The following is a 27,839-nucleotide window of genomic DNA, read 5'->3' as shown; positions in this document are numbered from 1 at the left end:
AATGAGATTAAAAAGTAAGAATTTTTTGAACCATGGAATAACATCTGCTCCTATTCCCCCAAGGCTGCAAAACAAAAGAAAATCCCAACATGCACTCTGCGAAAACAATTATAACGTGAGTGAATGAAGTACATTCAGAGAAGATTAGAAAAGAAGGTTTCTGCTAACAAAAAGAAAAACTCTAAACCTCTTCCATTTGAAGAGAGAATTATATCTTTCATGTAGAAGCCCACCCAATCTGTAGATAGGTGATAGCCTTCAAATTGGAGATCCACATAAAACTGGTAAAATCCATTAGGCAGAAATTCATAAAATCTTGTTAAATGAGCAAGATAATTATTTCTGGTTGTATTATAATAGGACAATTCCACAGTCTGTGACTTATAGTCTACCAGCATTGCTTTACTAATATAGATAGAAATTCCACTTGTTTATAGCAGCTTTATTCATAATTGCCAAAACTTGGAAGCAACCAAGATGCCATCCAGTAAGTGAATAGAGAAACTGTGGTACATCCAGACAATGGAATATTATTCAGTGCTAAAAGGACATGAGCTATCAAATCATGAAGAGACAGGGAGGAACATGAAATGTGTATTACTAAGTGAAAGAAGCCAATCTGAAGCTCCACACTGTATGACTCCAACTATATGACATTCTGGAAGGCAAAACTAGGGAAACAATAAAAAGGTTGCCAGGAGTTGCGGGGAGGAGGTGATGAACAGGCAAAAGCAGAGAATGTTTTGGGCAGTGGAACAACTCTGTGTGATACTACAATGGTGGATACATGTCATTAAACATTTGTCCAAAAACCACAGAATGTGCAAAACGAATATAAACTATGAACTTTGGGTGACAATGACGTGTCAATGTAGGTTCACTGGCATTAACAAAGGTACCACTCTGGTGCTGGATGGTGACAGTGGGTCAGGGGGACGTATGGAAGCCAGCTGTGAACCTAAAACTACTCTAGAAAATGAAGTGGTGGTGGTGGTTGTTTTTAATATACTGAAACTTTAGTTGATTTTTAATGTCTCATCTTAAGTTCTCTGATTAGGGAACTTAATTCTTTACCTTTGTAAAAACATTTTTGCTATAATTAAATAGAATATGCAGTGGTTTTACCCCACATTTTAAAGATAAGTTAAAAAGGAACTGATCTGAGTACAGTTGGAACATTTCTAAAACCAGTTCAGAACTTGTCTTTACACAAATTCTTAGGTTTTGGGAATGAGAATCACTAGGTACAGGTAAGATGCACATCTGATAAAATGCATTTACAACTTAAAAACAATAGAATTTGACAGCTAGAAAAGATATACAGAAGCTGCTATGGTTGAATGTTTATGTCCCTCTTAAATTCCTATTTGTTGAAATTGTTACTTCCAAGGTTTTAGGAGGTGGGATCTTTGGGAGGTGACTAGGTCATGTGAGTTGAATCCTTATGAACCAGAATTAGTGCCCCAATAAAAGAGGCCCAAGAGAGACCCTTTCCCCCTGCCACTACGTGAGAACACAATGAGATGGCATGGTCCATTAAGTCAGAAAGCAGGCTCTCACCAGACACTGAATCTGGCTTGATCCTGGACTTCCCAGCCTCCAGAAATGTGAGAAATAAATTTCAGTTGCTTATAAGCCACCCAGTTCACGGTATTTCATTAGAGCAGCCAGTTCAAATGGACCTAAGAAAGAAACTATTTAGTCAAAGTCCTTTATCTTATAAATAAGGAAAATGAGACTCTGGGTCACAAGGCTATATTATGGCAGAAAGACCAGAACATTGAGATTCTGTTACTTCTTCATTATACTACATTTTAAGAAAATAAAATTATGGTAAATTTCTTAAAATTCAGAGGCACTGTTTTTTTCTTCTTCTGTGTATTTATTTCTTCAGAGGATATGCATCAAATTAGTATATTTCTTTGGCTGATAAGTGCTCATCAAGCTCTGCCCATTTACTCATTTATTCTGCATGCTTGATTTTTTTCCCCAAAGGTCATTAAAAAAAACTATTTTTAAGCATTCTTAAACAGCCTAAGAAAACATTTTACCCCGAAAGTGAATAGAGAATACATGTGCTTATTACTAAAGCAAAGACTATGCTTACCAACCCACCATTGTTAGTGAGAATTTAGAATCTTGGCTGACCTCTTACAGAGGTAAAAATCCACCCTTGGTGGGAACAGCTGCGACTGTGAAAGAAGCTACAAATAACATGCTGGGAATTCAGCAGGCACTGTTATTATATCCTGTTTATACTGTCATTTTTCCTATCAGTAGGATATTATTTATACAGACCCCACCCATGAACTTCTTGTTTATCTTATTATAGAAATCCTCTGAATCTATAAAAAGAAACTTCTGTATTTGTTTCTGGAACAAGCACATGTGTTATAATTTTGCACCTCATTACACTTTTTATTTAGCATTTTCTTTTGTTATGCACCACTCGTTCTCATTTTTATCTCAAGGTTGACTTATTTCACATATTAGAGTTGAACTTAAATCTTTTTAAGATAACTTGTTATAAGATTCAGGATAACCACATCCTAAACCTTAAGGTACATTTCATTAGGTACATATTCTTTGAAGATACACTTGACTAATTTGTTTAAAGACAAAAAAATATGTATATACACTGATGAGGTACTGCAGGGAGTGAGCTCTAGGTGACCAGAAGGCTTCCATATTCAGTTTCACTCTAACCTAAGTGGACCAATTACAAGGACAAGGCTTTATTCAGTTCTACCACCTCACTATTCTCTAGCTGGATCTCTTCTCTGCAATGAGAAGCCTTGCCCCTGAGTTTAGCTTGATGGCTGGGCAGTCTGGGTAAAAAAATGTTAACACAATAATACACAAAAAACACAGGAGTTCAGTATATTGACCAATAGGACAATGAACCAATATGGTTATCAATCATCCTCATTCCCCAGGCCTGATATAAACAACTGAAGTAGATAAAGGAAAAATGCAAGTTCCTTAAGGGCAAAAATTCACACAGCATTTGTTGAGCAAATGAATTATTATTTTTGGAGAGGGCACACCACTGAAGAAAGTCACACTGGACAAATTTTCACATGTATAGCTTGTGTCAGCATCACCAGTTCTCCTCTTATACTATAAGGCAGCTAGGTAAACATGGAATGTTCAGAGTACATGCACAATGCTAGACTCTTTGTGTAAGGAAAGGTCACTCTTGAAGAACACTGCTCTAAAATGCATAACTAAAATGAGTACTAAACCTCAGGGTGATGAACTAAGTGTAATTCTTTTCAGAAAAAAAGAGAGGTCTGCAAGGACTAAATTGGTCAAGAAGTTAAAATGAGGGTAACAACTGAGATAATCTTGATAAACAGGAATTCATAAGGCTGGGATGAGGAGGTGACAGGTATCTTTGGCACAACCAAAACTTCGGAAGCATCCAACTGAGCAGAATTCTGGGAATGGCAAATAGTGAAATTCAGCTGGGGCATACCGAATAGAGGATGACAACAAAAGAGAAGGCTGGAGTCAGATTACAAGAAATTTCATTTTTTAGACAATGGAGAATCACCAAAAGATATCTGATCAAGGGAAGAGGAACCCAAGCTTTTGGAGTAGAAATGAAGAGGAGGAAGAGCAAGTTGGGGTGAGGCTGAAAGCGGGAAATAAGTTTGTAACACTACCAAATCCCATAGTTATGGCAGCAAAAGAAAGGTTCATGTGGTACAACAGATAATAAATGTGTAACTGTATTTTCAGTTCTTGCTTGCAAAAACAGAAGATGATGGTCGGGTGTGGTGGCTCACGCCTGTAATCCCAGGAGATCAAGACCAGCCTGAGCAACATGGTGAAACCTCATCTCTACAGAAAGTAAAAAATAGGCTGGGCACGGTGGCTCATGCCTGTAATCGCAGCACTTTGGTAGGCCGAAGTGGGTGGATCACCTGAGCTCAGGAGTTCGACACCAGCCTGGCCAATATGGTGAAACCCTACCTACACTAAAAACACAAAAAATAGCCAGGCATGGTAGCGGGTAGCGGGCGCCTATAATCCCAGGTACTTGGGAGGCTGAGGCAGGAGAATCGCTTGAACCTAGGAGGGGGAGGTTGCAGTGAGCTGAGATCACACCATTGCACTCTAGTCTGGGCGACAGAGCAAGACTCCATCTCAAAAAAAAAAAAAAAAAAAAAGTGAAAAATAAAAATTAGCCAGGTGTGGTGGTGCACAACTCTAGTACCAGCTACTCAGGAGGCTGATATGGGAAGATCACTGGAGCCTAGGAGGTGGATGCTGCAGTGAGCCATATCACCGGCCACTGCACTCCAGCCTCGGGAACAGAGCAAGACCCTGTCTCAAACAAAACCAACAGACAAACAAACAAAAACAAAAATAAAAACAGGGGATGGCATCATGATGACCATTACTGAGTGAGGTAATGTTAAACAATGCCAATCCACTGAAGTTAAAGTCAGTAAAGTTTACCAGTCTCCTAGAATAGCATTTCTCAAACTGAAATCACCTGGGCTTGTGGTTAAAATGTAAATTATGTTTCAGCATATTTAGAGCAGTATTCAGTATTTCTACAATTCTAACAAGCTCCCAGGTGATGCCAAAAACGCTGTTCCATGTACTATATTTTGAATAGCAAGATGGGAAAACATATCTTTCAGTTTCCCTTTCCAAAAAAGCAATACTATATTTAATGCATCATGTTTAACCCATTATGGTTTATCCAATGCCTTTAGATATGTTCAAGAAATGCTTTTTAAAGGTATGTTACTATGATTTGTATTAACTAAGGTTGGATGGGTTTCAAAGCTACTATTTTAAAAGTCCTAAATGATTCAAGATTCAGGAAATTCAATACACTAAGAAATGCTTCTACCTGAAAAAAAAAAAAAAATCAACATTGCAATGCTATTCTGTAACACTAAAATTCTGTCTTTTTAGTTTTAGGCTGGCAAACTGGAAGATACTATTGCTTCTAGTAATGGAGGCTGAAATGTAAGTACTGAAAGACAACATTTCATCTTTTCAAAGTCCAGATCAGTGAGTTTCACTAAAACCTGCTTGACTTGTCCTTACATTGCATTAAGCACCATAACTTGGTCCTTGAAGGTAAAGGTTAACAACATATTTTAAATATTCTATAGAAAAACACCCAAATACTACAACAACTAAACTAACACACTATCCTTTGGTATAAGACTTCTACACCGAAGGACACCTTTAATTAAAGTATTTTACCATAAACAGAAGTGTCGTTTATAAAAATATATTACTAGTGTAATATATTAAACACACACACACACACACACTATAAAAGATTGGCTGACCTTAGATACTTGGGATGAAATGTAAGACTTCTAAACTCTGGAGTTTCATTTTTAACCAAATTAATGGCCAGTAACAACCTTTTAGGTAAATTAGTTCCAATATGTATCATGGTCTGGAGAACAGAAATAATATTTTTAAATCATAAGTTATTGTTGAAGATCAGATCCAAGTATTTCATTGTAGAAGGAAGAAAACGGAGGCACAGAGGTTAAAAAGCCCAAATTCACATAGCCAGCTAGTAGAATGTTAATAAAAGGAGGGGAGAATTAATTTTTATATCTATCAATATACAAAGTATAACAACGTTGCAACTACAAAATGTACTTGAAAGAGTGTCCGGTTCTTCTAATGACTAAGGCCCAGTTAATTTTTTAAGGGTCTTATAAATCACTGAGATCTAAGAAAGGAAGTTCACACATTAACAAACAAAAGACATCTGCCTCCAAATTTAAGAACTTCATTAAAAAATGCAATCTGAATAGAGAATGACACAATACACCACATACCAAGGATGGGGCTTGGGTGGGGATGGAGAATGGGATGGGATATAAAGAACAAAGAGAAGACAATGGTAACTCTTCTCAGTAATATTTCAAGGAATGCTTTTACATATGCAAAAGTGGTTTAAAAAACAACTTTCTTTACCCTCATGAATCATTTTTTAACTGGTATAATCAGGAATTATATTTGGAGGACTACAAAGCTTTTAAAAATATATAGTATAGAAAGCAGTTGGACGTGCATGTGTCATATGCTCTGTTACAATCAAAAGCAAACTATAGGAACCTTTTTAAGCCACAAAATAGGGAATTTTGTGCTTATTACAAACGCCATAAAGTTTACTAGCACAAGTCAAAAAAAATCACTAGAGAAGTTCAGTGATATTGGAGATAATGGGTTTTAAATCACAGGCATACATAATTATGCCTAAGTTGACAGATCTGCACTGCAATGCAGAAATGCAAGCATTATTCCAACATCTGCACCAGAAGGCAGAGAGTAGACATGATTCCAGAATAAAGGGCTCTTCAGCTCTTACCTGTTACCTGTGCAACAACTGCTTGGGAAATCCTCCGATTGGCAAGAAAGGCTTTGATTTCCTCTTTTATCACACTGCTGTCCCTCCTAACAAAAACAGAAGACAAGACCAACAATGTATGTTGAAGGTAGAAATCCTCATCTTTGCTAAAAGAAAGGTGAAGCAGAGAGGTGAGGAGAACACAGAAAGGACACAAAAATAAAGGGTAAACAGACCAAACTTGTGTGAAAATATGAAATTACAATGAACCAAGAAACACCAAATATTCAAGTCCTAAAACATCACACCATCAGACAGACGCTTTAGTGAAGACCATAATAGATATAAGTCTCATACCAGAGGATGGTTAATCGCATGCTCTTTATAATTCATATTAGGAACAAGGCTGTCATATGGTATATACAAAGTTTCATTACTGGGGAATGAATGTATCTTACAGAGACAGAAATCCTAGAAAAATAAAGAGCAACAACAACAAATTCAGTTGTGAGCAGACTGTGGGCTTGCATGTTAACTACACAACTGCATGAACAATGTTCATTTAAAAACCTTTAAAATGATTAAGGAAAAAGAAATCATCGTTCCCACAACTGTAAAAATGTTAGCCATTTGAAGAAAGGCTTGCCCGTTAACTTCTTTTCCTGTATAAACAAAAAAAGTGGGATCGGTTGAATATAAAGTTTTAGTATTAAAAAGGCATTTATTCATTTTGTATTATATATAAGAATACTTAAAACTACACAATATTCTGTGTCCTTGGGAATACATTATAGACCTCATTTTTCCTCCACTAAAATGCCTGTTCCAAATTTTTACTTAAAGACTCAACAAATTCTCAAAAGACCAGACATTCACAAAAATGACAATGAGTGGCAAGACTTCTGTTGTTTCACCAGAACAAGAATTAATAAACAAAAATTATAGCTAAACCCTTAAAACTGGCCAATCTCTCTTTCAATGCTTTATCTTCAAAAGGGTTACATAAATAGAGCAGTGGTATCTGTTCAAGCTCAAAAGTAACACAGAATAGAGGTAACTTCTTATCTAACACAGGGGTCAGCAAATTACGGCCTATGGGCTAATTCTAGCCTGCCATCTATTTTTACACAACCTATGAGCTAAGGATCATTTTCAGAGATGGACATTTGCAATTGATTTGATGACAGAAAATGCAAACGATAAACACAAACTAAGCAAAATACTATCCCTCCCCCTGCAATTTCATTCTTCTGACTAGTAGGCCTATATTTTTAAAAACTCTACCCAATTATTATTATTCTGTGTTGACTTTTGTCAATAAAAATTTGTGGCTGTTTGTTTTCTGTCTTATATATGGCTCTACATGATATCCTTTTTCTTTTTTTTTTTTTTTAATTGAGACGGAGTCTCACTCTGTTGCCCAGGCTGCAGTGCAGTGGCTCAATCTCGGCTCACTGCAACCTCCACCTCCCGGGCGCAAGCAATTCTCCTGCTTCAGCCTCCTGAGTAGCTGGGGTTACAGGCATGCAGCACCACACCCGGCTAATTTTTGTATTTTTAGTAGAGTCAGGGTTTCACCATGTTGGTTGGCCAGGTTGGTCTTGAATTCCTAACCTCAAGTGATCTTCCTGCCTTGGCCTCCCAAAGTGCTGGTAATACAGGCGTGAGCAATCGCGCCCAGCCTATGTCTCCTCATTATATCCTTAAATTTGCCTCTTGGCCACAAAGTCTAAAATTTTTACTCTCCAGTCCTTTAGAGAAGAAGTTTGCTGACCCCTGATCTGAGACAAAGGATCACAAAACCTTAGTAATTGTTTTGTGAAAGAACCACAAACTCTTTTTAGGGGTTCACATTTCTCTGTAGACTATTTGGAGGAACTTAAGTATCCTATCCAAAAACAATGAGTTGTGATTTAACTTGGATGAGGGATTTTAGCTCCCTGATGAGTAGTTGTTACATGCTCTGTTGTAAGGACTCTGTTATAAGACCATGCTCCCTTTGGGGAATTCTGGAAAAAAACAGAGAGGTGATAGTGGTGAGTTTCCAATCTGTAGCTCTATAGTATACTGCTGATTTATCAGTTGGAAATCCTAACCAAAAATATTCTTAAAGGAAAAAAATAATCAGCTGCCTAATGCAGTATTTAAATTTTCTCATACTGATCTAGATTCTGGTTAGATTCTTCCCAAACTGCCTGTCTATATTTGAAATATTTCTTTTTTTTTTTTTGGAGACAGTCTCGCTCAGTCGCCCAGGCTGGAGTGCAGTGGCGCAATCTCAGCTCACTGCAAGCTTCGCCTCCCAGGTTCACGCCATCCTCCTGCCTCAGCCTCCCAACTCACTGTGACTACAGGTGTCTGCCATTACACCAGGCTAATTTTTTTTTTATAGTAGAGATGGGGTTTCACTGTGTTAGCCAGGATGGTCTCGATCTTCTGACCTCGTGATCCACCCATCTCAGCCTCCCAAAGTGCTGGGATTACAGGCGTAAGCCACCGTGCCCAGCCTGAAATATTTCTTTGAAAAATATGTATTCACATTTTATTTAAAAATTGTGTATATGAAAAAGAAAAAGGTACAAATAAATATATTTTAAAGTCAAACAAAATAATTGCTGACTAAAATGCAGGTGCAGGTAATATAGAACAAAAGCTTTCAAATGTGCATCGATAATCAGTGTGCAAGAGATAACTTCAGCGCTATTTCAACTGGCTTATGTAAACAAAACAAATCATTTGGTTTCTAATACAACTATAAAATTAATCTGAAAATTTTTAAATAAAGTATTGCATTTCTATATATAGAATGATCTTCTAGGAAAATGGAGCTGAATTTAAAAGAATATTTGTTCGGGTTAAATAAAAAAATGTACTTTTGTGGGGGAAAGAATTAAATAGGTTTTTTGACTAATTTACATTGATATTTAAATCAATTTATTTCAAATCAAATTCATCTAAACACTAAATCATACAGAAGAGATAACACTCAATTATTGAAATAGGAAATATCCAGTTTGTAAATTATTCACAGCCTTGCAGCATGATATTATTAAGGACTGCACAAGACAGAAGGAATCCCAAAAATCTGTCAAACAGTAGCAATTCTCATTTTTAGATATTTGACAAGTTTCTAAGTATCAATAATGTTTAAAAACATAGAAATAAACAGACACGGTGCGTCATGCCTGTAATCCCAGGACTTTGGGAGGCTGAGGCAGGCGGATCACTTGAGGTCAGGAGTTCAAGATCAGCCTGGTCAACATGGTGAGACCTCGTCTCTACCAAAAATATTTAACAAATAGTTAGGTGTGGTAGCATGCGCCTGTAATAGTAGCTACTCAGGAGGCTGAGGCAGGAGAATTGCTTGAACCCCAGAGGCAGAGGTTGTAGTGAGCCAAAAACGTGCCACTGCACTCCAACCTCGGTGACAGAGTGAGACTCCATCTCAAAAAAAAAAAAAAAAGAAAAAACTCTTTACTGCTTTACCAGAGAGCTTTTTCAAAAAGCAAAAGAAAAGACTTAAAAGATAAGGGTGTGCATGGGCAAGACATTTAACAAAGCTGGGCCCTGGCTGTATCATCTGATAAAATAAAAGCATTGGCCAGGTACAGTGGCTCACTCCTGTAATCCCAGTTACTTGGGAGTCTGAGACATGAGACTTGCTTGAAACCAGGAGGTGGATACTGCAGTGAGCCAAGATTGCGCCACTGAGCAACAAAGTGAAACTCCATCTAACAACAACAACAAAAAGCATCAATACTCCCTTCACAAGGCTTTTAAAGACTTGTCTCCTAGCAATGAAATTAAATATTGTGTGTATACATATGTCTGTAATACATAGACTCAAAAAATCATTGCAAAATTTTTTTTGAAATTGTAAAAATACTGAACATTGACTATTATTTTATAAAACTTCAGAAAGGTTCCCAAGAAAAGAAGAAACAAATGATCTGCTGTAATCATGTAAGACCGAAGTAAACATCTGTACCAGGTACTTTAAGGTAGCATTAAAAGAATTCTATACACAAGCAGTGATGTGTCATTTAGTTGGTTTCACTAGGTATTTTCAAAATACTAAACACATTCTATTTTCATTGTGTTCAATTCTCTTAAATATTTTTAAAAGTTCCATTCTAGTGGGTTAGCTTTGTTGTTCAAACTTCGACATCACCCTCTTCCCTCATTCTCTCCTCATTCAGCCTTCTTTAAGGACCTGCTACTCCTATTGTTCTCATTGTAATCTAAGAAATCACCACTTTGTTAGTGTAAAAACTTCATTTACTCTAAATCTAATTATCTTATCTTCTCCCACCCCTCACTTCCTCTCTTCATCTGCAATTTTACATCCTCCTTAAAAAGAATAAATCCCCTCCTTCCTCTCTTATAAAATCTCATACTCTTCAAGATTTCTATGCCTCAAGTCTTATGGAATTAAAGTGAAGAACAGGCTGATCTTGTCTTTCACTCCACAGCTTACTTACTTCAAGATAAGATACCCACCTGATTTGTAGCTAACCAGTTCAAGTCCATGTCATTGCTTCCTACTGCCCTTTTGAAATCATTGCCATGCTAGATTCATCTAGTGATTTCCACACCAGGATGAAATTCTTCCTTCCCACCCTCCATTGCCATTATTTTTATAACTTGCTAAACTTTCACTGTTACTTACAGACCTTTCTTAATATCTGGATGAATTCATCAGTAATGCCTCTTTGTGGAATCCCCTTTTACTAAGACACAATTTAACTGTCATCTATTTAAAGAAGTTCTCCCTGATCTTCACAGCTAAAAAAGGTGTCTTCTTGCAATGGCTAACTTTAACATTTCAATACTACTACTCACATGCTAATATATTACATGCTGTTCTGTATTATAGTTGTTTCTAATCTTGTCTTATCTCTCCTACTAGGCTGTAAAGTCCTTAGTCCTTTAGCACAAAGATTGTGCCTTATTCATTTATGGGGTTTGCATATAATAGAGCTTAATTTGTTCAATGAATGAACAATTCTGTAGTTGGAGATAAAAGGTTGTAAAATGGAAAGCTCGATCTAGATAATTTATAAAACAGCTTTAAATTTTTATTCTCAAATAGATTTAAGCTTACCAAATCAGAAAGGAAAAGAATTATTTACAGTAGTTCGAAATGACATTGCTTCCTTTTCTAGAACAAAGAATAATAAAGACCACCTGTTTTAAAAATGACATGCTTTAACATCTTCCATATGTCCATAGTTAATATATACTGCACATTTTTTAGGATCTCTGAAAGGTAATCATCTATCTGAAAGACTTCCAGAGATGAAGCAACACCTGCCAAGACAGACTATTTCACACTTGGAAAAATACAATTATGTACAAATGTCTTTCACATTTGACTAAAACCTATCCCCATACATTTTTACCCATGGAGACAAAGTATAACTTTAAATTTTAAAAAATCACTCAAAAATAAAAGTTACTATATATGTATCAATAACATAGTAACTGGATATCATGACCATTTTGTCTTATCTACAGAACATGCACATCCTACCTATGCGAGTAAAATACTTAGCCTATAGATAACCAACTTAAAATAAAGCCTCAGTTTTATACAAAATACTAACATCATAAAATTTAGTACACGGGTGGTTAAGAATAATATATTTAATGTATGGCATTATTAACAAATTCTGATAAGCTTCATTTAAATTATAACATCATATGTACATAAAACACACACTAGTATCTATACACTATATTAGCAGATGTGTATACACACATACCCCTACACATATATTTGTATATTAATAGATGCATTTTTAAACATTAATATGTAAAATAGTTCTTTATTTCTGGCTTTAAAGTCCTTCCTAAAATGTTATATTCAACAATCTGTTAAATTCATATCCTAGTTGACCTTTATTTTTTTAACCCTAACTCAAAAATGAAATAAGTGAAAGCTACTTTCTTACTGTTTCTTAATGAGTTGATAAGGTGTACAATTATAACTTGATGAAGTTATACAAAAAAATCTCCATTATGGGCTGGGCACAGTGGCTCATGCCTATAATCCCAGCACTTTGGGAGGCCGAGGTGGGCGGATCACTTGAGGCCAGGAGTTCGAGACCAGCCTGGTCAACATGGTGAAATCCCGTCTGTACTAAAAATACAAAAATTAGCTGGGGGTGGTGGTGCACACTGTAATCCCAGCTACTAGGGAGCCTGAGACATGAGAATCACTTGAACCTGGGAGGTGGAAGGAAGTTGCAGTGAGCCCAGATTGCACCACTGCACTCCAGCCTGGTTGACAGAGTGAGACTTTATCTCAAAAAAAAAAAAAAAAAATCTCCATTATGTATCTTGAAATTTTTAGGAGTGAAATTTGTAAAGTGAATGAATTATAAGATTTTTAAAACTCCGTCTTATGTTTGAGTTGAGGAATGTGAACAAGCAAGAGGTGAAGCACACAGGAAGAAAAGGAGACAGGAAAGCATTCAGATACCCAGGCTCCCCCACCAGAGACCACCGCTTCCAGCGGGCTATAATATCACCGTAGCATCTAGTGATCAGCAAGGGCAGTATATTCCTAAAAGAGCACAGAATACTCAGAAAGATCCACTGCTCAAAATATTTCTCTAACGTTCCACTAGATAAAAATTCACGTTAAGTGATTGTTTTGAAGCAGCAAATATCATGGGGGAGTGGGATGAGAAGCCCATTAAGGCAATTCATACTTTGTCTTATGTTAATAACCACCTTTCCTAAAATCTTATTAAAATCTACAGACATGAAAAATTTATTTGGAGAGGCAATGTACACCAGTGACATCTTGATAATAAAGACATAATTTAGGCTCTGCCACTTAATACTGAAGTTCTCTTGAGCAAAGAATTTAATTTTTGTGAATCTCAGTTTCTCTGATCAACCTGAGATCATGATTTTAATAAGTGACAATGTTATCCAATAAACTTTCCCACTGATCCAAGGATTGTTATTCTCTACAACCTGAGAAGCGTTAAGAGAGGGACACAATGGAGGAATGGTGCAATGGCAGAGAACCAGAGAGATCTAGAAAGACCACTGAGACCCCAAGATGATCAGGAGAACCCAAAGGAGCAGTTCTAATAAAGAAGCAGAGAAATGGAAAAAGATCAAGTGTCCTGATTATGCGACAAGTGGTAGTACATAAATACTGATAACAAAGTATAAACCTGTATATATTTCACAGTGAAACTGGAATGGGTATAATTACGGGATTTAACTACAAATCCCAGTCATTGCTAAATAGGTTTTCGCTTAGTTTGAGCATATATTTGAATTAAAACATCATGCCAACCTATGAGTTAAAAGTCAAGTTTTTAGACCTTTATTTTTCCAGACAATCTTCTAGAGACTTGTACTAACGAGCTTTCCCATACTTCTTGTTAGTCTTATACACATTTAAGAATTAACTGTTATGTCAAAAGCTTATCAAAACTGATGAACAGCAACACCACCGAAAAAACCAGGTTGGCATCCTTTTTAAATTTTTGATATCCTCTCTACTCAGAATAATTAAAAGCTAATCTTGTTATGTTTCAATGAGTGAAGTAACTTTTATTTGCCCAAATGGTTCTCCCTCTTAATCTTAACAACGTTAAATTCAAAAGCAACACCTGAACTTTGGTCACCTACTTTAACACATGAAAAAGAATTCAAACTCAAACTGATCTCTTTTATTTTTAACTTTTAAAAAAATTAGCTGAGCGTGGTGGCACATGCCTACAGTCCCAGCTACTCGGGAGGCTAAAGCAGGAGAATCACTTCAGCCCAGGAGGCGGAGATTGCAATAAGCCGAGATCACACCACTGCACTTCAGCCTGGGTGACAGAGCAAGACTCCATCTCAAAAAAACAAAACAAAACAAAACAATGACTTTAACTGTAACTGCTGTATCATATTATTCATTACAGGTATTAATATTATACTTTATTTATACTGTATCTGGAATCCAGATAAAATAGTTGATTTAGCACAGAATTTCATATAATAAAGATCTACCTAAAAATAAATTCAGGACAGTTTGAAGGATATTTCAACATTGTGGTACTATTGGACAGATCTTCCAAGTGGCAATATTATGTGTCACTACTATTCCATCTTGAAGTTTAAAAATCTTTAGGAAGAATTATAATGATACTTATAGGTACTATTTTTATTTCTGACAAATTCCTGCTACAGTTTCTTTCATTATCTACTGTAACTAATTTATTTGCAGGCTCTTTCCCTTCTATGGTAGTGGAAATCTACTGAAAACAGTACCTTTATCATCTCTATTCCTAGAGGAGTTTTTACAAAACTCCTCAATTCCAACAAAAGTAAATAAACTAGTATGGAACTCAAAGTCTCCCAAAACCTGTATTGTTTCCTAATATATTATTCCTATTACACTGTCTTACCTGTCAGTAATTTTTATCAGACTGAAGACATGCCTTGCCTTTTCTACCCTTTACTATTCCCTTAATTTTAAATAAAGTTCCTGTATTTTAAAAACAAATGCTATTCTTTACCATTTAGGTCAAGGTCACCCATTCATTAAACATATTAGGCCCTTACCATGTGCCAGGGAAAGTTCCAGATCCTGGAGGCACAATAATGGAAAACACATGGTGTTACCCTCAAAGTGTCCCAGGGTCCAGTGTGAAGCCTTTCCTAATTATCTCTGTTGAAAGTAGATTTCTTGTGGGCTGGGCTCGGTGGCTCACGCCTGTAATCCCAGCACTTTGGGAGGCTGAGGCAGATGGATCACCTGAGATCAGGGGTTCGAGACCAGCCTGATCAACATGGAGAAACCCCGTATCTACTAAAAATACAAAAGAGCTGGGCGTGGTAGTGCATGCCTGTAATCCCAGCTACTCGGGAGGCTAAGACAGGAGAATTGCTTGAACCTGGGAGGCGGAGACTGAGGTGAGCTGAGATGGTGCCATTGCACTCCAGCGTGGGCATACAGAGCAAGACTCCATCTCAAAAAAAAAAAAAATAGTAGATTTCTTTTCTCAGTGTTTAAAACTCTAAGAGTTCTTACATTTATAAGACAATGTGTGTGTATGTGTGTGTGAGTGTGTGTGTCATCTACTGCTAAAATTAGAACCTATATAATAGGTACCCCAAATTATTTTCTTGACTAGAATGTTGGAGAGAAAAATTAAGAGTGTATGTATTCTGTATCAAGATAAAATTATCCCTCAGAAAAAGTACTTACTACAGATTTCGGGATTAGAATGTGTCTGTTAGTCAGAAATTAGCTATTAGAGTCATAGAGAAGATTAGTGTTTGATAAACAGAGAATGGAAAAGACTTATCAAGAAGCAAAGAGAAAGGATTGAAGTAAAGAAGAGAAAATTTAAATTAAAAACATAAAGCTTGAACTTCCTTTCATCTCCAAAGGTGGGAGAAGGAAGTTACAGTTCTTATAGCTAAGTAGCTGAAATGCAGCATACTATTTAAAAACAATCTAAGAATACAGATGTTTCTAGGGACTCTGAATAAGCAAAGTCACTAACCTCATTAATTCTTCCACTTTATCATCTACATCTAGGTCCTCTTCTGAGGCTTCAAAACTGTATGACCTCTGACCCATGCTGTTTGCATGGTAGCGAGTTGGTGACATCTTTCCATTGGATGTAGATAATCGCTCATTATTCTCCCTCCCATTTTGATTGGTAGTGCAAGGCTGCGGGGAAGTATCATAACTGTTGCTAGGTGATGGGGACATTCCCGAATGCTGCGTCTGTGTGGAAGCTGTAGCTGTAGAGGAAGATGCTGGGACATTGTTGGTACTATTCCCATATGAACTTCCTCCATAGCTGGACCTTCTTCCAAACTTGTCACTATGCTCTTGATCAAGACGGTCCAAAGTTTCCAAGGCATGGAGAATTTCATGTTTAGTCATTCCGGTACGCCGAAGTCGCTGAAGCAGATCTATCTGCTCTATGGTAAATCTGGGTTCATCTGTATAATGAGACATGGTTTCCAGCAAACTGAAAAAAAAAAAAAAAAGATAAAAAGAAGTCTCTTTACTGACAGTATCTACCAAAGCACATATCACTAGAGAATGCTCAGAAGACACAGTATTTCTACACAAGCTTCTTTACTGAAAAGGAAAGTATGTCCCACGCTAGAATGATTGTGCCATGGCAAATGGATTGGTACAGATACTAAATGTGTTAGTAGGTGAACATAGGTGTAACATAAAACCTAATTTCATATGGCATGCAATTTACATTTTCCTCAATTTTGGTAAATACCAGAACCAAAATTTTAGTTATGTAAATAATACCAAAACAACAGATTAGGTACACGGAGTGCATTAAACCCAGGCTATGTGATAACTTAGAAGTGTTTTGCCCATCTCAAGTGTATTACTCTACATTAGAGTATTAATGGAAAATTGCTGAAAAAATAGTTTGTATTATATTATTTACCAACTATTAGCTACACAGACCTAGGAATTCTCTACAACCTCATTTAGTGAAAACAAATGATTTGCTAAGTCCAAGCAAATGCTAATAACCAGCAAAAATATTTAAGTGGAAAAGAGAGGTACATTAAAAAAAAAAAAAGCACCATTTCATTCACTACTTAGCAATTTCCTAAGTTTTTCATCTCTGCTAATGCATTCTCTCTTAATAGCTACCCTGAGAAATAGATCTTTCGTGGTTGTAGCCAGACAATGCTATTCATTTTTCCTAGGAAATTACTTTTACATGTTTCCTTTAACTAGCACAAGATACTGCAGCATATCAGAAAATGTTTTCTTAGGGTGAATAACAATATTAAGAGAGTAGTCAAATACTGTAAAAATTCTCACTGCTTGAATTCCTCTGTTGTTGTTGTTGTTTTGGATACAGAGTTTCGCTCTTGTCACCCAGGCTGGAGTGCAGTGGCACGGCCTTGAGTCACTGCGACCTGCACCTCCTGGGTTCAAGTGATTCTCCTGCCTCAACCTCCTGAGTAGCTGAGATTACAGGCACCTGCCACCAAGCCTGGCTACTTTTGTATTTTTAGTAGAGATGGGGTTTCAACATGTTGGTCAGGCTGGTCTCAAACTCCTGACCTCAGGTGATTCGCTCACCTCAGCCTCCCAAAGTACTGGGATTACAGGTGTGAGCCACCATGCTCGGCCTTGAATTACTTTCTTATAAGATCTGACTTTCCCATTCAAGATATTTTGAAGTGGTAATCTCTTTTATTTTGATATTTATTGTTCTAGTGCCAAATATAATGCATGGCATGCATAGGCTCTCAATAAGTGTTTGCAGATGGAAATCGATGTCAAGAAGTTTTTTCATCTTTCTCAAACAAACATCTGCTCTGGGCCAGTGCCCCACAGCTATTGAAAGTTTCACTGTTTCTTTGTCCTTCTACACGAAAACTTTATTGAACAGTCACTTCTAGGTAGGAATTGGGTAAGAGTTTCACACATAACATAATCTCATCCAATTTTCACAGCAACTCTCGTGGTAGATGTTCTTTATTCATTTCATTTTATGTTGATGGATTGATTGTTGAGGAAACTAAGGCTCAGAGCAGTTTTATACCTTACAAAAAATCTGAGTAAACATTAGGAAAAAGATTTAAGCCTAGATCTTATTGACTCCAAAAGCACACATCATTCTCCTTTACAATACCTTGCAGGACTTAACTGGAAACCTATGATTTGGGACACAGGCTATTCTACTCCTTTAAGTCTCATTTAAAGCCATTTAGATAAAAATACTCTAATTACTGACGAACCTAGGGGTCCTAGTAATAGTTTTCTACATTTAAAATCTTTGCTCCATCTAGAATTTTTATTGACTTAACAAGTATAAAAAATTGGGGCTTTATTTCATCCTAAATGGACAGCTAGATGTCGTATGTTTTTATTGAATATCTGTCTTCTCCTCTGATGTGAAATGCTGCCTTTATCATATACACAATTTCCATATGAATCTGCATCACCTTTGGATAGTCTATTCCATTTTACTGATTGTTTTATGTTTCAAATTCTTTTAAAAATAAGTAGGCAGAAATCTAGAACTTTAGATGAAATCTCCCTAGTTTTAAAAACAAGCTCATTAAAATAAAACATAACCAAACACACATATTCTGTGGACCTAAACATACTGCAGGCCATTTGTGCCCACGGGCCACAGTACCTGCCCTACACCTACAAATGTTATGGTCTGATTTCTTCCGTACTCACTTGTAACAAGCTAGGCATCATTTTAAAAAGACCTATTTTCATGATTATTATATTCTTTCTTGATGGCCTAAGTTCCCCGCACAATATTTTGTAATGAAAAAAATTAAACATAAACATTATTATTTTCCCTTGAAAATGAAGTAGACCTGTTTGTTGCTATCTTCAGCCTTCATGTTATCAAAGTATTTCATAAAGTGATCTTACTTTAGATGACTTCAATAACTGTTTTATTATATGGACAAAAATTCCCAATCACAGTATTTTCCTACAGAATTCATATCAGAGCAGTTAGTTATCTGTATACAGTTCTTCAAACTATTCCTGGTATGAAGCAGCACTCTGTATTAGCATAAAACAAAAGTAAGTTATATGAATTTCACTTATTACTGAAAAGTATCCATCCTAACACTTGAATTAGAATTGTCAAAACTAAAGATTTCACAGCATATAAAACAATCTAATATTTTATGTCATTTCAGATTCATTGACTATTAGAACCACTTTTATTCCAAGTCATAAAAGGAGAAACAATAGGCCACCTATTACTTTGTCTGCCTAGAACACCTCATTGTATTCAAGCACATGTTCTTGGGCTATCACTCATAATACCCCACCTTCTGGCCAGTGGGGTGGGGTGCACAAGAAAGCCAAACCTTGCTCTCCCCACAATTTTCTAGTCAGACGAGGGGAAAGATGAACAGTCACCATAACTGTGCTCGGTTTCAGGAAGATATTAGTCTGGTAAATTTCTTATTATACAGAAGCAGCTAGTTCATGGGAAGATGAAGCGGACATACCAAGAAACTTACAACAGACCGATGGCGAAAGCTGTGCAGTGCTCATATCCCTTGTTCCAATCCCTAAGCCCCTGATACATCCCTGCTCTTCTTGCTGTTTTGTTTCATCAGAGAATACATTTCCCTTTATGTATCACCTTGTTCAAATTAGATGTCTGTGCCCTGCACTGAGAGGTCCCTAATGCAAACATAACCTAAAGCAAAATGATCCACAATTGCTAGAATGATCATTCATATGATCACTACAAAGCAAAATGATTAACAGCATAACAAACAGGATCAAAGCATGCATGTGACACTGAAGATATGATATTTTACTGAGAAAACGCTGAGACTAGAAGCTCTCCTGGATATTGAGAATAATGTTCCAATGTGTACTAATATAAACAAAGGCATATACACTGGCATTTCAAAATTTTATGTCTCATAATTTACCTAGTTTAAGCACATAATCACGAATTTATGGCAGTAAATGACCTGCAAAGGTCATCTAAGTCCATGATACCAGCAATTCTTTTATAACAGAAAAAGATAACATGTAAGAATTGAATTAATATTCTTTTGCACAAGGATTGTTCACAGGATAAGGAACATCTTTCACTTTAAATTACTAATCTGAATGCAGACTCAGGCCAACAATAACTGAAAATGATGTGAGAAGAATTTCAACACTGTAATAACAGAGAATGTTTAAGGCATAAAAGAACAATTAAATTCAGGAATTATGGCTCAGTTCATAAACTGATATTCTAAGAAAATATCATACCATAAGACCATAATAATAACTTTTCCACAATATATTTTATCCTGACTTGAATATGTACCTAAACCCTTCTTGGATAAGGCATGAGGTCCAGAATATAATTTCATAAGCTACATGCTACAAACACATAGAGCAGAGAAGATTAAAGCATTCACAAATAATTAACCTTGAAATAACATGGGTAGAAAGGACATTACTACCTTACTTGTAAAGCACCAACAGTTAGTAAAATTTTATTGAATAACAGCTTTTTCTTTAGCATAATTCTGCTGTCTTTATTTTTATTATCTAGAATGACTAGGCAAAATAGGTTAGTTTTGTTTTGCATACATGATATTTACTGCATGATAATTTAACACACTCTAGAGTCAATCACAATATTTTTATCAGAGAGTGAACTCTCCATCCTCTCAGGAATGTCACCTCATATCAAACCGTATATGTGAGTTACTGTCACAACTACTGGACTTCAAAATACATATACACTCAAGAGCCTAACAGACACTTTGGGAGCTTAGGCTGTGGCAGGGCTACTCTCTGTCAGCGGCTTCTCCAAAACTGGAGAGCTCAGGCTGCAAAAGACCTCAAAGCTTTTACACCTTGCAGGCCAGCACTTTCTAGCAATGAGGGGCCTTACTTGTGGTCTCGGATCTCAGCTATGGTGGTCAAATCAGCTTCTCCCAAGAACTGCTCATATAAAGGTACACTTCCACTTTTAGCCTTCACTTGAACACAGAGGCCTCCTTTCATCATAATTGAGCAAAGACACTTTAATAGCTTTGGAACACACTCACAATGTGGTTAATGTACCTCATCTATTGAGTGTATTCCCTGTGAAGTCTGTCCATGTTATTCTCCCCATCTTTAAGTACTGTGAAGTCAAGAAAATAATTCTCTTCGTATGGCAATTAACACTGTGATTCATGAAATCATACTTCGATCATCTTATTTCTACCATATGTAACAAAAATCCAAGTACAAACATGCACATTTATAGAGGGAGATACAAATTAGGTGTGGAATGAGAAAACTGGAGACCATTTAGACAAAAAACATTCATTTAAGCCTACTATGTAACAGATCCTATGCGAGGCACAGAAGACACAACAAGGAACAAATCACACAAAAATTCACAGCTTCATGATGCTTACATTCATTTCAGTAACTATTAGATATCTTACTATTTTCAATAGCCATTAGACATCTTAACTCTCTTGAATGCTTAGCCATCTATCTCAGAAACTTCTAGGCTTTGAGCAGTTAAAAATAATAAGTAATTTTATATTCAATTTAAAATTTATGTCACAATTCAAAGTTGAAAATAGAAATGGTAAAAGAGAAGGCTGATAGATTGAAAACAGCTATTAGCAAATAAATTTTTTTAAAAAGTGGGGAGGGAAACTAAGGCCCAAAGAGGTGAAGTGCCTTCCCAAGGATATAGCTACTTAGCAGAAAGTCAGGCTACAGTTCACATCTTCCAGGTCTGTTCCAGAAACTTTTCACTGTATCATAGAATCTATTGGGGTGGGGAGGAACTATAATGAAAAGCCTAAATAATAAGGAAAACCTCTCTTAATATCTACTTATTGTATTATAGAACTGTCAACCAAAACGGAAGGAATTTAAGCAAAGTGGAGACTCCATCAAATTTTAGAAAATACTTATGCTAAAGGCACTCTGCATTAGACTCTAAAGATGCACTTAATGAGCTAATAGATACTCTGTCTTCTCTAATATATGAAATTCCCGGAATACTTTTATTCAAAGGCCTATTTAATATGAACTGGTGGTTATAGTTCATATCCTAGCACAAAAACACTCTCAACACAATACCACTATCTCAATTTATATTTTCTGCCTGACTCCAAAGAAAGGCTAGCACATTAGCTAATAGGCTTAACTACATTATCATGCTCCCAGCAGGTAAAGGAAAATGGTTAAGGTGCTAGGAGTTTTCACACAAAAGGCAACATGAAGGTGTATGCTTCCAGTAGTCTGCTTGTCACAAGAAATCCAATACTAGCTCTCTTGAACTGTTAGCCATCTATCTTGGATGCTTCTAAGCTTTAAGCAGTTAAAAATAATAAGTAATTTTATATTCAATTTAAAATTAATGTCAAAATTCAAAGCTGAAAACAGAAATGGTAAGAGAAGGCTGATAGATTTAAAGATTCATTTCTCACCACATGATCACGACACTTATTCACCTTAATGTCAAACAGGTATACCATTTGATTCATTTCCTAAAAAAACTTTTCAACTCTATGAACACCATTGTCGAATCTGGATCATAATCATAATGACATCTTAACTTTATTAAAATGACTATGAAGATAAAAATCAAGAAGGACTTGATACTTACACCACTGGAAAGGAACTGAGCATACTTTACATGAGGCGGATCAATATCCTTTCCAGAGATGATCTGCGTTATCTACCATTCTGTAGAACAAAGATAGAAAATTGAGAAATATTTATGTTAATCAAGTGTTGAATAAAAATTTTAATTATATAACTTATAGATATCAAGAGTCGACACTAGCTAATCATGTTAAATATTATGTCTTCTGATTTGCATTCTACTGCTTTATTCACCATACAGTTTGATCCCTTTCAATTCAGACACAGAAAATACAAAAAATGGTATTTTCTATTCATTGTTTAGAAGCTAAAGATCATGAAGACAACTTATTAGCTGGTTAAAACCATAGCCGTAGAGGCACCGATTTCCATTAACTCTAAGTTAAGATTATAAATTAGACAAAAATTAAAAATGTTGATGTCAAAAACTCTCACATTAATATACACATTCAGTACTGAATTACATTATGCATGGCCGAAGTGTCCAACAATGACTAATGATATATGCAAAATGTACAAGGTAAAATTAGAAACCTTTCACATTTGCATATTCTAAATTGTAGCATTAATGAAGATCCTGTTGTAGATAATTTTCTTGCTGACTTAAAAGACAGGCCCAGGCGTGGTGGCTCACACCTGTAATCCCAGCACTTTGGGAGGCCAAGGCGGGTGGATCATCTGAGGTCAGGAGTTCGAGACCAGCCTGACCAACATGGCGAAACCCCAACTGTACTAAAAATACAAAATTTGCCAGGCGTGCTGGCACATGCCTGTAATCCCAGCTACTCGGGAAGCTGAGGCAGGAGAATCATTTGAACCCAGGAGGCGGAGGTTGCAGTGAACCGAGATCGCACCATTACACTCTAGCCTGGGCCACAGAGCGAAACTCCATCTTGGGCTGGGGGGGTGAATCTGTCCTAAAAAAGTAGATATAAAGTACAAAATGAAACTACTGAAAATGTTCCTCATTGTAGTTCCTACGCAAAATAGTAAACCAAAGACACAAAAATGATTACTGGTCAAAACACATTTTTCACTATCTGCTCAAATTCAGTTAAAATATATGAAGCACCTGCTTGCCCTGGCATAGACACAAGAACCAAAATATGAGTAAGATATGGTCCCAACAGTAGAGGAGCTTAGGAGCTCATTAAATGGCAGAAGGTGGGGCGAATAGAGACTAGGGACAAAAATTATAGACACGTCTCTCTCGAATAAAAAGTGTAACATTAAAAAAAGACTAAAAATAAAACATTTATATGAATAACAATCCAGAAACTAATTTAGGTTAGAGAGAACTAGGAAGATTTCTTAGAGTGAAATCTGGCTGTTATTTGAGGATTAGAATAAGACTTCCACAACATCAAGGCGTAGAGGGAGGTGAGAATCATTGGAGGAAAGATTCCAGGAAGAGGGAACAGTGAAAAGAAATTATGAGATTTATTTAGGTAATCAGTAGGCTTGTGTTGCTGGCCTTTAACACAGTATGTGTGAGGAGTAGATGATCTAGAAGGGGATCCTGACCTTTATTCTGTAATCATGAGAACCATGCAGCATGTTTACATGTAGTATGTTCAGCATGTAGCATGCACCATGAAAATAGAATAAAGGTCACGATCCTCTTCTAGAAGGGATCCTTTGATAACTTCCATGCTAGGAAGTTATCATCAAAGACCCTGATTTAACAGAGAAGAAAACAGATTAAGTCAGTGATACAAATTTATGTAACCATAAGACACTGAATTTTGTCAGTTATATTTCAGACATAAATGGGCTTAAAATATTCTACAAAAACAAAATGTTCTAAAAACAGAGGACCAAGCAAACAAGATATTATGAATTCTCTCAATTTCACAAAGCTCTTCTGGCAGAGGAGACAGATTTTTGTTTTCTAATTGACAGATGTTTTGAAGTTATTTTAAAAATAGATTAAGAACTAAATACAAATGGGTATTAAGATCACATCCACACTGAGTGCAATGGTTCACACCTGTAATCCCAGCTACTTAGGAGGTTGAGGCAGGAGGATCGCTTGAGGCCAGGAGTTCAAGGCTAGTTTGGGCAACACAGTGAGTCCTCTGTCTCAAAAAAAAAAAAAAAAAAAAAAAAGAAACAAAAAAACAAAATACAATCACACTCATTTGAATGCCTATTATTTAAAAAATAAACATAAAACAACAAGTGTGGCAATGATGTGGAGAAAATGGAATTCTTGTATGTTACTGGCTGAAATGCAAAATGGTGAAGCCAATATGGAAAACAGTATGTCAGTTCCTCAAAAAACTAAATACAGAATTACCATATGATCCAGCGATTCCACTTTTGGATATTTATCCAAAAGAAGTGGAATCAGGCTGTGTTCACAGCAGCATTATTCACAAAAGCCAAAGGTGGGAATAACCCAAATGCCCACTGGCAGATAAATGGATAAATGAAATGTGATATATATACAAACAACAGAATAGTGTCTCAGCCTTTAAAAGGAAGGAAGTTCTGACACAAAAACATGAATGAACCTTGAAGACATTATGCTAAGTGAAACAACCCAATCACAAAAGGTCAAATATTATATGATTCCATTTACATGAGGTACCTAGAGTAGTCAAATTCAGAGAGACAGAAAGTAGAATGGCAGGTAAAACGGGCAAGGAATAATGAGAAGTTATTACTTAAGGGTACAGAGTTTCAATCTGTGAGGATGAAAATGTTCTGGAAATGGATGGTGGTGACTGCTGTATACTGTATGTATTTAATGACACTGAACTATATACGTTAAAATGGTAGATTTTATGTTATGCATATTTCAACACAACAAAAAAGTAGAACATGATAATAAAAACCTTATATTAAAAGGCATTAGGGATATAAATGTATGGATACTGGATCACATTCAAGCACCTGGTCATAGAAAACAAGCAACCTATAAAAGAAAAAGAGAGGCCGGGCGTGGTGGCTCACGCCTGTAATCCCAGCACTTTGGGAGGCCAAGGCAGACAGTTCGTGAGGTCAAGAGATCAAGACCATCCTGGCCAACATGGTGAAACCCCATCTCTACTAAAAACACAAAAATTAGTTGGGCGTGGTGGCATGCACCTGTAGTCCCAGCTACTCAGGAGGCTGAAGCAGGAGAATCGTTTGAACCTGGGAGGTAGAGGTTGCAGTGAGCCAAGATCATGCCACTGCACTCCAGCCTGGCGACAGAGCAAGACTTGGTCTCCAAAAAAAAAAAAAGAAAAGAAAAAGAGATTATACAATTATAAAATACACAGTTTATGACCAAGATATAAGAGTTACAAACACAAAGACCAAGATTATACAATTATAAAATACCAGTTTATGACCAAGATATAAGAGTTACAAACACAAAGCAAAAAAAATTATTTTTGCTTTATTAAACATAAAGCAAAAATAATAACAACTTTAATAATTTTGTTTTTAAAAAATATAAATGAGTTATTTCAGTATACCCTTTAGAATGAACAAATATAGTTGGAGAAAATTTTAAAAAAAGAAATTTGCTGTATTATCAATAAACATAATTTTAAAGATTAAAAAGATACTTTGTAAACCTTCTAACAAATAAGTTTTTTTTTCCTTTGTCCATTACCATAATTGATCACAAACATGGTAAAACAAAAGGTTTAATTTCATATATATAATCCAAATAATCTAGGGAAAAATGTACAAAAATAACTACTAAACTACAAGACAATCATAAATAACCCTTGGATCAAAGAAGAAATCACAAAGGAAATTATGATCCACATAGCTATACACTGTGACAAAAAAAGAGGATTATTATTCATAACAAAAATCCAGGCCAGGAACGGTAGCTCACGCCTGTAATCCCAGCACTTTGGGAGGCCAAGGCAGACAGATCATGAGGTCAGAAGTTCGAGACCAGCCTGGCCAACACAGTGAAACTCTGCCTCTACTAAAAATACAAAAATTAGCTGGGCGTGGTGGCACACACCAGTAATCCCAGCTACTCAGGAGGCTGAGGCAGAACTGCTTGACCTGGGTGGCGGAGGCTGTAGTGAGCGACACTGCATTCCAGCCTGGGTGACAGAGCAAGACTCTGTCTTGAGGGGGAGAACAACAACAACAAAAAAAACAGAAAACCCAAATGACCCAATAAAAGTTGTATTTAGAAGTAAATGTATGGCCTTAAAGACTTTAATATTTTAAAATTCATATTCTTACTGTTTTAAAATTTACAGCCTAAATATTTTTAAAAGTCAAAAGAAAAAATAGTATTTAAAAAACTAGAAAAATAAAATACTATACATCAAAATAAGCTATAAAAATGAAACTAAGAAATACTAGTTGAAATTAATATAAAATGAAGCTACGGCAGGCATAAGTCCAAATGTTGGCTCTTTGAAAGACTATTAAATAATTACACAGAAAGTCTAATAAAGAAAAAAGAGAGAAAAAAACTGCTAAGATTCAGAATGAAAAGAAAAATATAGCCGTAGTATTGGGGAAAAAAAAACCCTAAGAAATCATAAATGCAACCACATGACAATTCATTTAAAAACCCAAAAGAGAAAAATGATTTCCCAGTAAAATAGAATATATTAAAATTGACCAAAAAATAAATTCTTTAGTTGAACCAAATAGCGTAAAATAAAGGTAATTAAGAATCTATACAAAGAGGCATCAAAATCAGCTGAGTTCTCAGCAGACTCAATCTATTTTAAAAACAGAATTCTAATAATACTAAACTATAGAAAAATACAGGAAATGTTCCAATCCATTTTATGAAGCCAGAATTATTCAACAGCATACCTAATAAAGGTCGTACACAGAACATACCATTTCACTTAAAAATTAAATGTAAAAGTTCTAAGTAAAAACTCACATTAGACTATAGAGTGCAGGACATATGAGAAATAATACAGTAGTCCCCCACTTTATCTGCTGTTTTACTTTGGCTTTCTGTGGTTTCAGTAACCTGCAGTAACCATGGTCCGAAAATATTACGTGGAAAATTCCAGAAATAAACAATTTGTGAGTTTTAAAATTTGAGCAACTGTTAGTAACTTAGAAACCTCATGCCCCTCCTTCAGGGCATCCACACTGTAGACCCTACCTGCCCCTTAGTAGCTTACTAGCTCTCTAGATTATCACACTGACTGTCCTGGTATCTAACAGTGCCCCTGTTTAAGTAATCCTTATTCTACAGAATGATGGCCCCAAAGCTCAAGAATAATGATGCTGGCAATTTCAATACACCAAACAGAAGCCAGAAGTGCTTCCTTTCAGTGAAAAGGTGAAAGTTCTCAATTTAAGTTAAAAAAAAAAAAAAATCGTATGCTGAGGTTACTAAGAACTATAAGAATGAATCTTCTGTGAAACTGTGAAGAA

General features: G+C 36.0%; 1 protein-coding gene across 19 annotated transcripts in view; it reads right to left on the bottom strand.

Moving 5' to 3' along the window:
- Positions 1-27,839, bottom strand: part of HMBOX1 (homeobox containing 1) — a 180,637-nt gene that overhangs the window by 81,872 nt on the left and 70,926 nt on the right. For all 19 annotated transcript variants that reach the window (XM_023216828.2, XM_023216832.1, XM_023216823.1 and 16 more), the window contains exons 2-4: positions 22,471-22,550; positions 15,865-16,341; positions 6,362-6,447 (exon numbers count right to left, since the gene is read on the bottom strand). In XM_023216828.2, coding sequence (XP_023072596.1) covers positions 6,362-6,447; positions 15,865-16,341; positions 22,471-22,493 — 586 coding nt within the window. In that variant the 5' untranslated portion in view covers positions 22,494-22,550. The remainder of the gene's footprint in view (positions 1-6,361; positions 6,448-15,864; positions 16,342-22,470; positions 22,551-27,839) is intronic.

Source organism: Piliocolobus tephrosceles, chromosome 7, assembly GCF_002776525.5.
Source record: "Piliocolobus tephrosceles isolate RC106 chromosome 7, ASM277652v3, whole genome shotgun sequence".
Lineage (NCBI taxonomy): Eukaryota > Metazoa > Chordata > Mammalia > Primates > Cercopithecidae > Piliocolobus > Piliocolobus tephrosceles.
The sequence above is the reverse complement of the archived record's forward strand: the minus strand, read 5'-3'. Positions and strand labels throughout refer to the sequence as shown.